At 37.9% G+C, this 16,864-nt stretch overlaps 1 protein-coding gene across 1 annotated transcript in view; it reads left to right on the top strand.

Annotated features, from left to right (window-relative positions):
- LRP2 (LDL receptor related protein 2) overlaps window positions 1-16,864 on the top strand; it is a 198,132-nt gene that overhangs the window by 107,213 nt on the left and 74,055 nt on the right. Inside the window, exons 32-37 of the mRNA XM_072751869.1 lie at window positions 1,874-2,002; window positions 7,196-7,362; window positions 8,104-8,247; window positions 11,835-11,944; window positions 13,714-13,891; window positions 16,264-16,477. Of these exons, the coding sequence (XP_072607970.1) occupies window positions 1,874-2,002; window positions 7,196-7,362; window positions 8,104-8,247; window positions 11,835-11,944; window positions 13,714-13,891; window positions 16,264-16,477 (942 nt within the window). The remainder of the gene's footprint in view (window positions 1-1,873; window positions 2,003-7,195; window positions 7,363-8,103; window positions 8,248-11,834; window positions 11,945-13,713; window positions 13,892-16,263; window positions 16,478-16,864) is intronic.

Below are 16,864 nucleotides of genomic sequence, written 5' to 3'. Positions count from 1 at the left end.
CTGGACTTCATTTTGGTCCAGAAGCATACCAGGCTACTTCCTACTTCTGAATTTTTGCAGCAGTCCTTTCTACTACCTGGAACACCCCTCCTCCAGATTTCTGCTTGAGTTGCCTCTTCAATGTCATTTAGGATTCTCTCAAATGTTCTTCAGTGGCCCTTGACTACCCTATCTAAAATAGCTTACCCCTCTCGTAATTCTTTGGCTCATTACCTTCACATCTTACAATCACATAATTTATGAGTTTAATTCTGTCTCCCTTTGTTAGAATATCTGCCCCATGTTTACAGTATTGTCACTGCTTAGAATGGTGTTTGGTACATAGTGAACATTATTTGAGTGAATGAATGAATTAATGAATCTAATACAACATGTGTAATAAGAACATAAAAGATCTATCTAGAGAACATCCTGTGAGCTTGGGATGTACACAGGATCCCTTATATTATTAATATTTTTTAAAAAATTTATTCATTCATAGAGACAAAGAGAGAGAGAGAGGCAGAGACACAAGCAGAGGGAGAAGCAGGCCCCATGCAGAGAGCCTGATGTGGGACTCGATCCCTGGTCTTCTAGGATCACGCCCTGGGCTGCAGGTGGCGCTAAGCCTCTGTGCCACTGGGGCTACCCCCTTATATTATTTTTTAAGAAAAGATTTTATTTACTTATTCATGATAGACACAAAGAGGGGCAGAGACATAGGCAGAGGGAAAAGGAGGGTCTCTGTGGGGAACCCAATGCAGGACTCAGTCCCAGGACCCCAGGATCATGCCCTGAGCTGAAGGCAGACACTCAACCACTGAGCCACCCAGGCATCCTAGGATCCCTTATTTTAAAAAGCAGAGACACACAAAGATGTCATCAATAGAAAAATAAAAGATTACTATCTAAAGATTACTGTCCAAAACTTGGACCACAGTAGGTAAAATGTCAAGGTCACAAAGGGAATATGCACATTGATTTCAGTTACTGTAAAAAGATCTCTTAGATCAGGCAAGGAGACACATACTATTTGGCATCATATTTCTATTACTAAGCTCCGAGTTACTCAGTGGCTATTTGTTCATAATCTGGTTATAGACAGGATTGGTCTGTGACCTTGGGCAAGTCATTTCTCTTTTGTTCCTCTTATGAATCTTGTGTTGAAGGCATGATGAGTAGAGCAGTTTAGGAAAAAAAAGAAACCATACCAACAGAGGTAACTTAATGTACTTGTGTCTCAACTGGGGGTCTTTGGGAGGACAATAACAGCATGACTGCACATTTAAAAATTTATTTATTTATTTGTGTTGGGAGAAATTTGACATATAACATTGTCTTTTTAGGTATACAAGATAATGACTTCATATATATGTATATATTATGAAGTGACCAAGACAATGAGTTTAGTGAATATCCACCATTATATGAAGTTACAAAGTTTGTGTATGATGAGAATTTTTAAGATCTACTCTCTTAACTACTTTAAAAATATATAATACAGTATTGTTAACTATAGTCATCATACTGTAAATCACATCCTAGGATTATTTATCTTATAATTGGAAGTTTTTACCTTTTGACCACCTTTATCCATTTTGCCCACCATCTACTCCATGTATCTGGCAACCGCCAATTTGTTCTTTCCATGAATTTGGTTTTTCTTAGATTTCACATATGAGTGAGATCATGTACTATTCTAACTTATTTCACTTAGTGTAAGCGCCTTGAAGGTCCATCTGTGCTGTTGCAAATGACAAGATTTTCTTCTTTTTTTATGGCTGAATGATATTATAGTGTGTATACCACATTTTCTTGATCAGTTTATTTTGTACACTTTAATGTCGGAAGTCTTCCATTCATTAATGTTTCTTATTTTCTTTTTCTATTACAGGTGAAAATTCATGTGCTTCTTCCTCCTGCAGCCATCTATGCTTACTTTCCTCACAGAGGCCACACCTTTATTCCTGTGCTTGTCCTTCGGGATGGAGTCTTTCTCATGATTCTGTGACTTGCTTGAAAGGTACAGTATGCCCTTTATGTGTGCCCTGAAAGTGGAATTCTCCATAGTTTAGCAAAGCAGTGTCATCTCAAGCCACTTGCTAATGGAATGTGTGCTGTGTTCCCTTTGATTCAGCGAGTATCTAGAGTACATGCTCTCTGCGGTGATTGAAGTGAACATCTCAGCTGTAACATAGTTTCTGTATGTGAAGCCCATATTATGTGTGCATGTGATGCAATAATCTTTAACCTCACATTTCTCTTACCTGGTTATACTTAGACAAGCTATGATAACAGGAAGTTCCAAATTCTGTACTTAAGAAGTAAAACTTCTTGACACTTGTATATGGCTTTATTTTCCAGGTTCCTTATCTCGTTTTTATTGTTATCATAGTCAATGATGAATGTTCTAGCATAGGTCTTCTGACACCAATTTCAGTAATTAATATCTGGTAGTTTAAAAATGAGTTTTCTTTGTGTGAAAGATGTAAGTGACTATTGGAGCAATTTAATCTTCATCTCACCCTAGATATTTTACTAGGTTGATAGAAATGTATGCAGAGAATTATACTAAAGTACTTTAGGGAGTAAGAACAAAAGGGAAAGATACAGTTAATCCACAAAAGAGATTTCTGCCAGAGTATGTACTAGATACATAATAAAGTCTTTTTAAAAGTCATTCACCTTTTGCTTGAAAATCTGAAAAGTTTTTCTAAATACAAGTTCTTTTCATTTCTCAGTGGAGTGAATGTGGTTTGGTACTGACAAAAATGATTGCAGAGAAGTTAAAATTAAATATTTAATGATAAAAATTCTTAAGCTAAGAGAAAATTGTATCCTAGTCTAGAGGGAAAGTTAGTTTTCAAGTGGAAAATTTATGCTGAATCCAGGAAATTAATGGTGTTTACAGATTTTGCAGATGTAGGGTTACTGAAAATCGAATTCCACCAAGATATAATATTTTGCAATGATACTTTCATGATGAAAGATTTTAATTATTGGTAATGCTTACAAAGGGATTGGCATTTGCTGTTTTTCTTCAGAGCCTTATTATGCACCTAATCCTTGTTGACATTGTTTAATTTAGTGTGTCCTCCGAGTCTTTCAGCAGAAGATTAAACTGGGCTATAGACATTTTGGATACAAAGCATTCTTTCACCACACAAAGATCATTGAACTGTGCATTGAGGATTGGTGTAATCAATATTACTATCTGATGGTGATTGATATCTAAATAGTAGCTTTTGTTGTTTCTCAAATAATTCCACTAGTGGTTTTCCATGGCTGACTTTACTGAGGTGAAACTTTTTTAGCATTTCTCTACTGATTTCTGAGTACCAGTTGGGTAACTTAATGCCAATATATGTTAACTAAAAACAAAGTTGCACATTTTTTTCAATAAGAAGCTTTAAAAGACTTGTTAACATTTATGGATGAAAACATTTTACTTGATTTACGAGTTAAATAGCTTTTAAAATATTGTTTACCAAGTGTCTGGAATATCTTTGGAAGTGCTTATGTGATAAGGTTAAGTGAAAAAGCAGATACTGTTCAGTATTGGCCATGGAAAAATATGCATTAAAAAGGTCTGAAAGGGGTGTCTGGGTGGCTCAGTGGGTTGAGTGTCTGACTTTGGATTTCGACCCAGGTCTGGATCTCAGCGTTGTGGGATCAAGCCCTGAGATGGGCTCTGTGCTCAGCACAAAGTCTGCTTGAGATTCTCTCTCTCCTTTCCTTCTGCCCCTCCTCCACCTCATATGCTCTTTCTTTCTCTAAATAAAGTAAGTAAAATCTTAAAAAAAAAAAAAGAATAGAAAGATCTGGAAAACAATGCACATGAGCACAAATAGTGGTTATAGTTGGGTAAGGGAATTATGAGCTATTTTTTTCCTAATTTCATGTTACAAAATTTAAAACAGAACTTTCTCTGTATGAAATAGCTTTTTATTCTTGAGAAAATATGTTCTCCACAATGCCAAAAAACAAATACATAAACAAGAAGCAAACCAAAACATCTCCCCAGCATCCTCTACAATAAACAACCTGAAATCCAAAACAGGTTTCTAACTCCATCTGAGGGACACAAGGCAATTGTTTCAGTGACTATGTGCAACGTAAGAAGAAAACACTGTTTGCACAATGGTGGAAAGGTTGAGGCACTGGTCAGTTAGTGCAAGGTCTGAATTACAGAGGACCTTGTTAGGGAGTAATAAATGGTGCTCTTCAATTACATCACCAATTTCCCATTCCTGACTGCTGTCTCTGTACTTTTGTGCTCTGTAACACTAATCTGAATGGGATCATGACATAAAGAATGAAAATGAAGAAATGATTTTTATTTCAAAAGAGTGAGAGCCATGCTGTCCTATGATGGCTTAAAAGTCACTTTCTCCTGAAATCCTACCCATCCAACCCCAGGTACTTCTGTGCATCTTTCTTTGAGGCCATTATCATTGGAGATCCTAAGAGTCTATATACTTTGCCTTGTTCTGTCGACTCTAAGTTCCTTGAGGATTAAGCCTCCACCTGATTTGTTCATAGGTGTTCATTGCCTATAGCATGCAGTAGCACTCAGTGACTATTGAGTGAATGACAAGCCCTCCAATAACCTTTTTTGCTCCATCTTCAGTGCTGTGTTTTTCAGCCGTTTGCTCCTTTATTGCTGTATAGTATCATAAAATCACTCCTTTTTTGTTTCCCACAAAGTGTACCCTTTATGCCACTTGTCTCAACAGTCAGCTTTATATAGCGCTACCCTGGCATCGTTTTTGGCCTTGCTCTCTCACACCTTTTGTCAACACAGCACTAAATGACACCCACCCTCTGGTTGATTGCCCATAAATGGTCATTAGTGGGCAGCCCTCTCAAATACACCAGCAGTAATCAGATCAAGGGCCCGAGACACAGCCCTTTTACAAAGGAATAGTGGCCAAAGAGCTTGAGAGAAGAGCTTCTTGGACAAATCCAGAAGGCCCGTGTTTGATGGATATAGTTTTATAGGCCCTAAACAGAGCTTTGGTTGAGACTTCGGCAAAAGGAAAATAAATAATTAAAATAAAAAATGAATAAATAATTAAATATCTTAATATGATTAATATAATTTCAAGGTACATCCAAACCCCTAATAGTTTTCATAGTATATTACTGCAGTTAAATGAAATGGAATGAGCGGTAATTTGACATTCGATAACTAGTACTTGGCCTGCACTTTTTGCAGAGTAGTGATTAAGAACATAAGTTTTGGGGCAGCTGGTGGCTCAGAGGTTTAGCGCCTCCTTCAGCCCAGGGTGTGAACCTGGAGACCTGGAATCGAGTCCCATGTCAGGCACTCTGCATGGAGCCTGCTTCTTCCTCTGCCGGTGTCTCTGTCTCTCTCTGTCTCTCTGTCTCTCTCATGAATAAATAAATAAAATCTTAAAAAAAAAAGAACCTAAGTTTTGGAATCTGAGGACCTGGCCTTGTGACCTTGGTTAAATTGCTTAATTTCTTTGTGCCTTATTTGAAAGTTTGGTGGGTGGGGATAGATAATGACCTAACAAACAGGATTATGAAGCTTTAGGGAGATAAATCAAATGAAATAATATTTAGTGCATACTATGTGGCACATATTCACAATAAATAGGGGTGATTATTTATGGCTATTGAATTTGTTCAGAAGAGAGACAATGTGGAGCAGTTGAGAGAGAACAGACTTGTGAGTTAAACTCTCACATAGCCCCTGCAAGCTGCTTTGGCCTTAGTAGAAGACAACTTTGCAGATTTATTGGAAAAGACTTAATGCTGTATGTTGTAGGACTTGTAAAATATGCAGCATTAATTGTTGGCAATATTTACTCTAAATGTTTAGTAGGTTAATAAATGCTAAATTATTTTTAGTAATAGAAACGCCAGGAACAAGGAAAAGCTAATAAGGTGTTAAAATAAGTAAAGAACCAAAGTAATCCCTTTGAAGATCTTAAGCTTTCCAGATTATTAAAATAATGAAAACGTCATTTTTAGCAGATGAAAATTATGCAATGATTAATCATTTTAATTTTGCTTAATTGTGATATATTTTATGTAGATGTCTTCATACCACAAAACTCTCATTCCAGTTTTCCTTTTTAGAGATAAGTATAAATAAAACCCCACTCACGAGTTTCATCAATTTAGATTTTTTGTTAAAGAGACTATAGCTAGGATAAAGATTATCTTTGAAAAAGGATCTTATTTCTTGTTAAGGAGGTTAAGTGAACTGATAGTTTGAATAAGAAATTATCAGGATGTTTAAGTTGCAAGGTAGAGATACTTTTGAGAACTTTTTGTTTGTTTATATACTTTAGTTTTTTAAATTTTATTTGAGAGAAGGAAACAGAGATAGAGCACAGAGAGAAAGGGAGAAGCAGACTTTCCGCTGATGGGGGAGCCCGATGCAGGGCTCAATGCCAGAACCCTGGGATCATGACCCAAGCTGAAGGTAGACACCCAACTGACCAAAGCCACCTACACGCCCCACTCTTGAGAATTTTAGAAGACAGTATTTGCGTATTCATTTATGCATCCATTTATTCATTTATGTGGTCATTCATTTAGTTAGCAAATAATTATTGGCAACTATTACATGTCAGGTTTGAGGATATGATAGTGAGCAAATCAGACATAGTTACTGCCCTTTGGGAGTTAGAATCAAGTGCGGAAGATAGCCGTTGGTCAAACAACAATTGGGGAGATTATAAATGGGATTTATTTAGTAGTTAAAGTGTGTAATAAACACTAGGCCCCACTTGATAATATTGAAACTAATAAATTTCCATTCACCAAGAATAGTCCATATGTTTTCTTTCACATTTTCCCCCCAAATCCAAGTCTCTTTTTCGTGAATTATTGGGTACTAGTGAGGTTTATCTATGTGCAAATTGTGATGCTTAACAAACAGATACTTTTTTAGCATAAGCAAGGAATTCATGAAGAATAAGGTAAATACTCATCTGCCAGGAGCAGAAGGAAGTCCAGGAACACTGTATGTAGAGTTGGAGGCCTGATGCCCTGACAGCCCTCTGAAACTTGATCCAAGGCCCTAGATTGTTTGATAAAATATGTATCATCTATGATATTTATTGCTGCAAAGCTGCAAGGTCATCTCATCCTATGAGATAACAATCCACTGCCTTCCATTACTCTACATGTCTGGGAGTAATGGGATATAATTTTGACTGATATTCTTCTATTTTCACAGATGATCAACCTTTCTTAATAACCGTAAGACACAGTATAATTTTTGGAATCTCCCTTAATCCTGAGGTGAAGAGCAATGATGCTATGGTCCCCATAGCAGGGGTGATGAACGGTTATGATGTTGAATTTGATGACTCGGAGCAGTTCATCTATTGGGTTGAGAATCCAGTAAGTTTTGAGTAACATTCAAAGTATATAACTTGTTCTTCAAAAGAACCTACCTGCACCAATGCCTTCTTTATAAGCAAACTTTTGCTGGGTGGATAAAAGGGAAATGGTCCAGAAATAAATTAATTTACCACTAAGTTTTTTTTAAAATTTAATTATATTTAAATTCAGTTAATTAACATATAGTACCACTAAGTTTTTTTTTTGACTCAGTGAAGGGTGGATATAAGAGGCTGGCCTAGAGCAAAGATCAGATAATAAGCACATTTAAGCTATTGAATATTATTTCTTTATTCAGCCAGCAAGTATTTATTAAGTGCCTACTATTTGCTCTGCACTGAATTAATGACCTCTGCTGTAGAATACATACCAAGAAGAAGCAGTAACAAAACTTGCTCTTAAGGAGCTTTAGGCTAGTAGAAGATATTGGATGAACATAAAAATGATTGTAACTCAAGACAAAAAGCAGTAGTTCTCTGAAGGAGTTCCAGGAAAGCATTTGATGTGGCTGCTGGGGTCTTCATCAGCATCTTTGCCTCCAGGATAAAGAGAGCACACCTTTGGTTCCCTTTCTATCAGAGCTCACCCTTTGGAGGAGAAAGCTGTGAGGATGGGGAAGGGGCAAAGAGAATTTATCCCTCTCTTACAAATGAGAAACATAGCAGCTGGCAGAGAAGAAAGCGCTTCCATGTAGAAGCTGTGGCCATGAAATAGCTCACCTCTCCTTGTCTTTCTCTCCAGGGTGAAATTCACAGAGTAAAGACAGATGGCACCAACAGGACAGTATTAGTTTCCCTATCGAGGTTGGGGTCTTCCATGAGCCTGGCCTTAGATTGGATATCAAGAAACATTTATTACACCAATCCAGGAACTCCATCAATTGAGGTAATGATTCCGTAATACTATTCATACGAACCCTGGTTTTTGATGCATGTAACAGCTATTCTCAGGATATGCTCTCCTAGATTTTGAAATTATTTTTCTGCAGGAAGCAAATGGGAGGAGCTATCTGTATGAACTGTAAGTCTTAGAAGTAGAGGAGTAAATCCACCTTAGAAATAAATTATTGGAACTTTCTACTCCTCTATTTTATTTTCCTCCTAGGCATCAATACTAACTTGTTCATATAAAAGGACTTTAGAAGTCTGTAAAAATATATAAAAAGATAATTGAAAAATCTCATAAGGAATTCAGCATTAAGTATGGAAGAATATGGTAGGTAGGAAATTTTCCCTATCTTTCCTCATCAAGTCTGTAACGCTATTTCAGTCCAAACCAAGTTTATAGGTTACCTCTGTTCTAAGATGGAAATCTTTCTATGGCTCCATACAGTTTTTCTAACAGTGAAACAGAAAGTCGAAACTTGATTCTAATTCCTTTGATACTTTTCTCGTCGTGATAAGTGTTCTTTTTACTTCAATTCCCAGAAGAAATTCTAGATGAGGTACCGGTATGCAATCACATGAAGTAAATCAGAGGTAACTGAACTAGTATTGGTTTGCTCCATTCTAGGAAAAAGTTAAAACATATAAGGGACTATTAATTCCTAATTTTGAAAGTGAAAATTTCTAAAGAAGGATGGGGGGGTAGTCTTGCGAGTGGGACAGTTCATTAGCAAGGCTCTGGAGAGTTCACAGTTCACTGCTCTGGCAGAGGCACCTGCTGCTCCACAGGTTCTCTGTGGAGTAATCAGAAAGACAGATGCTGAACGAAGGTGAGGAAGGCGCATGTAGTCAAGTGGCTGAGTTAGAGCAGATTGGACAGGGGAAATGCTTCTCTGATAGAACAGTGCTTACAGTTTACAAAGGTCCTTGCATAAACAGGGTCTCATTAAATTTTCACAACATTCCCGAGGGGAGGCAACGGTAGTAAACATTCACAACGAGGGGGACATTTTGCAATCCCTACAATTGCTAACCTCTGAAATATCTCAAGCCAGATAGAATCGTCAGCTCTTAACATGAACAGACTCTTGGAGGCTCATCTGGTTCGAGCCCTTTGTTGTTCAGATAAGAACCTGAATTTTACATAATTCAAGAAATTGGCTTCAACGGTCAGCTTCACTGCCCTGATTACCAGGCAGTGTTCTGACTTTGACTTGTTATAAATGAGAACTTCAGGAGTCTCGCCTGCTGTAACCCCCCTTGACAGTGACAAGAGGTGTTTTTTCATAACCTCAAGTAAAAATATCTCTCTCCCATCAAAACATTGGCACAGTTGACTGCTTCAAACCCTTAATTCCAAATGCACATCTGCTTAGTACATCTTCATTCTGAATGACAATTAATATGTTCCTACCCTTGTTTTTTGGTCTCTTGCTTTATAAATGGGGAACTTCCCTTTTAAATTGATAGTTTTCCAAAAGCTGGGAACATGTTTCCTCCATCAGTATTAGGTACAATGAAAAGGCACTGGGTAAAGGAATAACTGTGGAGTGAGTGTGTGAATGTGTGTGCGTACATGTGAATGTGTATATGGGTAAGGGGCAGAGGGGAAATGACAGGAGAACCAGTTACTTGTGAACTGCATCCTGGAAGATGACCATTTCTGCCAACTGAAGAAGTAGAGAATAGGCCTCCCAGGCAGAGAAAAACACTTGATAAAGACTCAGATATAAAAATGCATTTTGTGACTGGGGACAGCACTGTATTTCCTCCATTCACAAGTATTTGACCTTGGACAATTTACTTAACTTATCTGAGCCTCTGCTTTCATATCTGTAAAATGGGGTATCAGTAACTAAAAGTACTTCTTGACATTAAGGAATCCTGTCAATATAGAGTCCTTGTTTCCCTCAAACCACCAATATATTTAGAATAGTCACTGAGAACCTATGAGAATAAGGATGCAAAGGTAAATTGCCCTTTTAATGTTTTTTACTGATTTTTCTCCTTTGGTGATATCAGTGGTGACCCAGGTGAATGTTAGATTATGTGAGGGCACAGAGTGATCGTTTACTGTTTAACGTGAATAATATCCCCCCCACCCCCAGCATAAGAGTAACTCATATTTAATTCAAATTTGAGAATGAAAGAAATACTGAATAAATTGTTTTCCACTAGGGGTAGCTGTGTGCCCATTCACTAAATGTAATTTTGTAGCTGAAAAGAGAGGCGTACAGAATGTTGTGGGGGAGAGAATTTGATATATTCCAAAAAACAAGCAAAAGAGCTTTCCTTTGAACTAAAAAGATCCTTAGGCCCTGGAAAAGAAGAGAAATTTTGACATAAAGAGGCAAATTAAAAAGAGAGAAAGATACCACACAGGTTGAGACAAAAATTTAAAGAGAAGAGTGACGGATTAAAGAGGTGTGTGTGTATGTGTGTGTGTGTGTGTGTGTGTGTGTAAGAGAAGGAGGGAGGAAAAAATACATATAGAGACAGAAAGAGGGCAAAGATAGAAAAGTAAACACTGATACACAAATAATCTAAAAAGCAACTTTATAGAAAAACCTTCGTGCAAATCAGCAATCAACATACATCTTATAATTTCTTACTAGCTGCTTCTCCTCTCAGACTCTCTTAAGTGCATATTAGAATAGCCTTATTCCTATAAAAAACTGCTTTTATTCTAGTAACCCATAGTTTTCTGTGATGTTTCAGGATGCTATTAACATTAGTTTAAACAAGTACAGCAATAATAATTAAAAATAGATAACCCTGAGAACGTCAGTAAATGTCCCGAGGCCTCTTTCATCCTGTGTAATATGGGCATCTATCTCACAGACGTATTGTGGGGATTTGATCCAACAATGCTTAATATAATGTCTGTCACATAATGATAAGTGTCCAATAAAAAAAAGATAGGAAACACAACACTGGGCGCTGTGTTAAGCTCCTTACATGTATTATCTCGTAGCTCCGTGCAAAATGTGCCATTATCATCCACATCTTACTAATAAAGAAACTAAGATCAGAGAGGTGAATTTACTTGCCTCAGTCACATCTAGAAGATCAGGGATTTGAACTCTTGCATTGTAACTCTTGCTGTTAACCTGGCACAGAATTCACTTTGAGTAAATTCGGACTGTTTGGTCAACTGTTTACAGTGATGGGCCACTGGGTGCCATGTCCATCATTGGGATGCCAGAGAGCTGTGGGGCTCCCATTTGCTTTCCGGTGTTTTCCTGTATCTTTTTCTGAAGACATTTTTGTGGTTTCTCTTAGGCAATGAGTCTGTATGTTTACTCATTTGAATCCTTCTTTTATCTATATAAATTCCCTCTCCTGAAACTTGAGGTGAATTGAAATAGGAATTTGAGGGCTGATTTTGCTTTTCATACTCACTTTCTATTGAGCTGATTTCCTCATAGCCCTGAAATGCAATTAGGGATTATCTGAATCTCACACAAACCCTCCCATTCATTTCTAATCGCGCTTTGGAATTTGTTGTGTGTGTAAGGTCTCCTTCATTTCAGCTTTCTTTGTTTCCCCTTATGAAACTCAGTTCTAATAAATGATTTTGTGCTGCAGGTCTTGAAACTCCAGGGAGATGTCAGATATAGAAAAACACTGATTACCAATGATGGGACAGCTCTTGGAGTTGGTAGTCCAGTTGGCATAACTGTTGATCCTGTTAATGGGTGAGTGTTCATAAATGACACATGTTTTCCATGCAGCACCATTCTTGTTAATATTATGCCTGATAAAATGGAAGATTTCAAAGTTAGGACCTTTTCTGGTTTCATATGCCAACCCTTTGAAAAATACAGATCTGGATGAGAAAGAGAAATAACTCTGAATCATATTTAGCATGAAGGCTGTAATTTGTGTTTTGCTCTATGTTCTTTAAATTAGCAACACTGGACTAGATAACATTTGAAATAGAACTTGAAGGAAAAAAAAAAGAACTTGAAAGATTAGGAGGCTTCCCCTAAGTAGAGAATAGGGTGGAACTGGGGAGTGGTTCTTGAGGTCAAGTGAGCAGTGAAGGTGCAGAAGCATTTCAGTGTTTCGCATGAGGGCATAGAGGTCTGGAACCAGAGTGTCCAAGTTAGGGGTGGTTGACAAGATGGAAACTAAAGGCATCTGGGCACAAATCCTGGAAGGACTTTGAAGTCACCATGCTAAGGAGTTGCACTTTGTTCTTTTGAGAAATAAGGAGCCAGCTAGGAATTTGGAGGAAGGGAATGATAGAATCAAATTTGTATTTCAGAAAGATGGGTCAGGATCAGAGAGGAAGAGGCCAGAGGCAGGGAGACCAGTTAGGAGAAAGTGTTCAGCTAGGGAGAAGGTTTCTCAGCTAATGTCAGGTAGCTTAAATTTTTAGTGAACTCTGAAGTTTTGTGACCTCGTCCAGCAAACTTTTGGTAGCCTGGAATTTGAGAGGAGAAAGAAAATTATGACAGGAACTCAGGGCCAGAGATTAGCAAGATAAGCACAATGGGAGATGAGGAAAATAAATAAGGATGTTGCTAAAATGGTTATGCATTAGGTCCAGGCAGAGAGGGACTGAAGGTTTGGAAGTGCAGGCTCAAGTGCAGGCTTAAGAGTGAAGAACAGGCTCAATGGAAGAAATAAAATAGGAGCAGGGAAGAGATGGGAGAGTTTGGTCAAAGCAGAGAATGTCAAGAGTTTGAAAAATGAGAAGCAGGGAAGTTTAGACTTGAAGATGAGATTTCTGGGATGGAATGAAGGGGTTTGCAGGGGAAAGAGGATTAAAAGAGATAAAAGCATTGTCTCCCTAGGCTATGGCAGCAGATGAGATAGAAAGGAATGGACACTTGGATTCAAATATAGAAGGTATGCCCACAAATGACATGGAAAACAACCCTTCATATATTTTAGTGAAGTTTTAACAAATTATGGATTTGGGAACTCTGTGTGACAATTAGGGTTTGTGGGTAATACTGCATTTTTCATCACAGAAGTCAGAAAAGAAAGTAGCTGGGCTTGTACTAGATGATGATTTGGAGAAAGATTAAATAACTGGCCTGAGAGGTGAGCAGGGAGGGACTTTTGACAACTCTTACATGAGCTTTGTCCTTCACAGTGCACAGTGTGTGATTCTTTAAAAGGGATTATTGACCATTGGTGTAGGCTTTTTCTTAGTCATAAGCTTCCAACCCATCCAACTCAGGTAAAGTATCCCTCACTAATGTAGGATGCTAGCATCCTATTTTAGATACCATTTAAATACCCTCTTCCCCAGTAATAGCTAGGAAATATATAGACATTGATAGAATGCCAGCTAAATACTCCTCCACTTTGCATGTCTCAAGATATTAGCATTTCAGACTTCCTCCATTGAATTGTGCACATTTTGAGGATGATAAATACACTTATTTTTTCCATTTATATATTGAATGAAACTGTCTGTTTTATGAAATGCCTGTGTTTTTCATGGTTATAGGAAACTATACTGGTCGGACCAAGGAACAGACAGTGGTGTTCCTGCCAAGATTGCAAGTGCTAACATGGATGGCACATTCCCAAAAGTTCTCTTCACTGGGAACCTTGAACACCTGGAGTTTATCACCCTTGATATCAAGGAGCAGAAACTCTACTGGGCTGTCACCAGCACAGGAGTGGTATGCACACCCTGTTGGTCTTTACTGCTGAGCTTGTGTAGCTGATACTGATTGTTCCTTGTCTGGCTGTGGTTCCTGAACAACCTCACTTGGCCACTTGGGCCACTTGGGCCAGTGTTTTATTGCCCTTTCTTGTAATAACCTTTTTCCCTAGAGCAAATATTGCCCTAGTTGAAGTGCCTTTTTTCTAGTATATCCCTAGTTCCTTATAGAATAATGTTCATTGCCTTTTCCCTCATCCTTTGCTTTTCTGTAAGATAAAATATTTCCATTTCTCATTTCTTCTTTGTCCTTTAAGAACCATTCAAGTTTTAGTGTTTTCAGTGCTTTTCTTTGAAAGTTCTCCAGGCTCTCCAGTTGTAAAGAATAAGGGAAAAAAATGTAACTACCAAGCTTTTGATTTGAACATGGCATCCCGTCCTAGCTACATGCTGTCTCTAAGGTCTTGACATGGTTGATGCATATGGGAAAACTCCCATAAAGGAAAACTCCCTTTAGTGGTGATTTTAACTCCAAGGTTGAGTTCATTATTTTCTGCAAGAAGAAGCAAAAACTATAGAATTTAATCCATTCACAGAAATAATGTTTGATCATCACTTCCATGCTTATGCAATTGAACTGGGACAAGGCACATTATAAGGTGCTCAGTCATAACTATTGGTCAGTTAAAATATTGCAATGGATGTTGTACTGAACGTGTGCCAGTCTCTCCCCTGCTTTTTAAATAGTGATTGCAGATCTGTTTTCCACATTGATACTCTCCGTAACATTGCACAGTAGGTTTGATTTTTCAGTTTGTTATCAGTTCAACGGTGCTAATTTCACTCCTAATACGTACATATAATGGTGACAAACTTTAAGGATCAAAAAGAAGTAGTGACGTGTGAAAGCACTTTGATGCCTGTATACAATGATGAAGGGGCTTTGTCACATGGTGTGATTTCTGTATACAACTTAGCACGTCCCAGACAGTGCCCACCACTCCTCTCCCTTCCTATTTCTGCATCTGCTCTGCTTTTCCAGATGTGTGTGAGCTTGTTGATGGTGTGACTCTCCATCTTGTCTCCCAGGTTAGAACCCTCATCTTTCCCCTCACTCTAATAACCATGTCCTTCTTTAATTATCACAAAATACTGGCAATCTGTCCTGTGCCTCTTTTCTCAGGTCCAGCCTTTCTCTGCCACCTCCTCCATACTAAGCCACTTCTCTTGAGCCGTGATCAGATGATGGCTGTCAGTAATAAACCTTAGTTATGTGATGGAGACATGTTGTCTTTATAAATCCATGACAAATAGGTTTGATCACTGCTCAGCCTAGAGGAGTAGCTCCAAACACTTAAGCTGAGCTTGGCCAGCTAATCTGGTCCTGATCACTACCTCTAAACCCCCTCCTAAGCTTATCTTCCCTGTGCTCTAGCTTTCTGGAACTTCTGTCAGTTTCTAGGGCATAACCTGCTCTTATAACTGTTGGATCACCTTGTCCGGTGAGGTGGTGAGCCAAATCTCATTTATCTTTCTCACCAGTACTCAGCTGAGATTCTAGCCCAGAGGAGGCACTTGATACAGGTTTCTGGAATGAAATCAAACCACCTATGTCTATAGCTTATTTTTCGTCCAGAAGCAAACTTGTCATTTCCCATTAGGAACTTCATTTTTTTGTGAGTTCTTTATCCAGTTAATCAGAGTCATTTTGACTAAGACTTGTTACCGGTTCTAATATAACAGCACCACCTTTTGCTCCATTCAATCTTGATATCTTGTCATTGAATAAAACATGTTTCATAGTTCCATTGCAGGAATTGTTGGTGAGGATGTTAAATGGAGGGTCAGTCAGCTCCTCAGTAATGGTCTTTAGTTAGACAGTAAATGTGTTTCCTTGTCAGGAATATCACATGCAGGGACTAAAGAGGTTTAGTTCCCTTTTCTTCACCATGCCGTTTGAGAAAGTTGGTTGACTTCCTTGAGGTGCAACTTCATTATCAGTGAAATGGGCATAATGACATATAATTGTGATTATCAAATTAGAAAACAGATATGAAAAATCTCTCTCAAGGATAGAGTTCTGTATAGATGTGATGTATTATTATTAAGAAAATGTTAGTTTGCTGGAGGACAGGTGGGTGGGGGATGGGATAACTGGGTAATTGGCATTAAAAAGGGCACATCATGTCATGAGTGCTGGGTGTTATATGCCCCCAATGAATTACTGAATCCTACATCTGAAACTAATGATGTACTATATATTGGCTAATTGAATTTAAATTAAGAAAGAGAAATTAAAGAAAGAAAGAAAGAAAGAGAGAGAATGTTAGTTTTAAAAGTTTCTCTCATTTCACCGTGAATCAATCAATAATGAAAATTCTGATCTTCTAGATTGAAAGAGGAAACGTGGATGGTACAAATCGAATGATTCTGGTAAACCATCTTTCCCACCCCTGGGGAATTGCTGTCTATGATTCCTTCCTTTATTATACTGATGAACACTATGAGGTCATTGAAAGAGTTGACAAGGCCACTGGGGACAACAAAGTAGTCTTGAGAGAGAATATTCCAAATTTGAGGGGTCTTCGAGTTTATCACAGACATGGTAAGTATTTGTCACTGAAACATGCATTCATGAATGTACAATGTATATTTACACATCTACACACTTCATATATATATATATATATATATACACACACACACACACATACACACACACACACATGCCCACGTACAGACCCATGTATATACACATGCATGCAAATTGAAATTACCCCAAATATTTAAAAAATTATAACCCTCTCATAAGCTTGTTTAAGTGTCAAAGACTAATCTGGCATCTGAAAGGCCAGGTTGACTTCAGAGTAAGCTTATTCCCATTCTTTCCCCATCATTTAAAATTCCTTACTTTGCTTTTTCTTCATAGCAGTCCCTGATATATTTATTATCTATCAGTTTATTTGTGTTTCTCATGAGAATGTAACCTCCT

Source organism: Vulpes vulpes, chromosome 3 (assembly GCF_048418805.1).
Source record: "Vulpes vulpes isolate BD-2025 chromosome 3, VulVul3, whole genome shotgun sequence".
NCBI classification, from domain to species: Eukaryota; Metazoa; Chordata; class Mammalia; order Carnivora; family Canidae; genus Vulpes; species Vulpes vulpes.
Note: the sequence above shows the minus strand (reverse complement) of the source record. Positions and strands in the feature narration are given on the sequence as shown.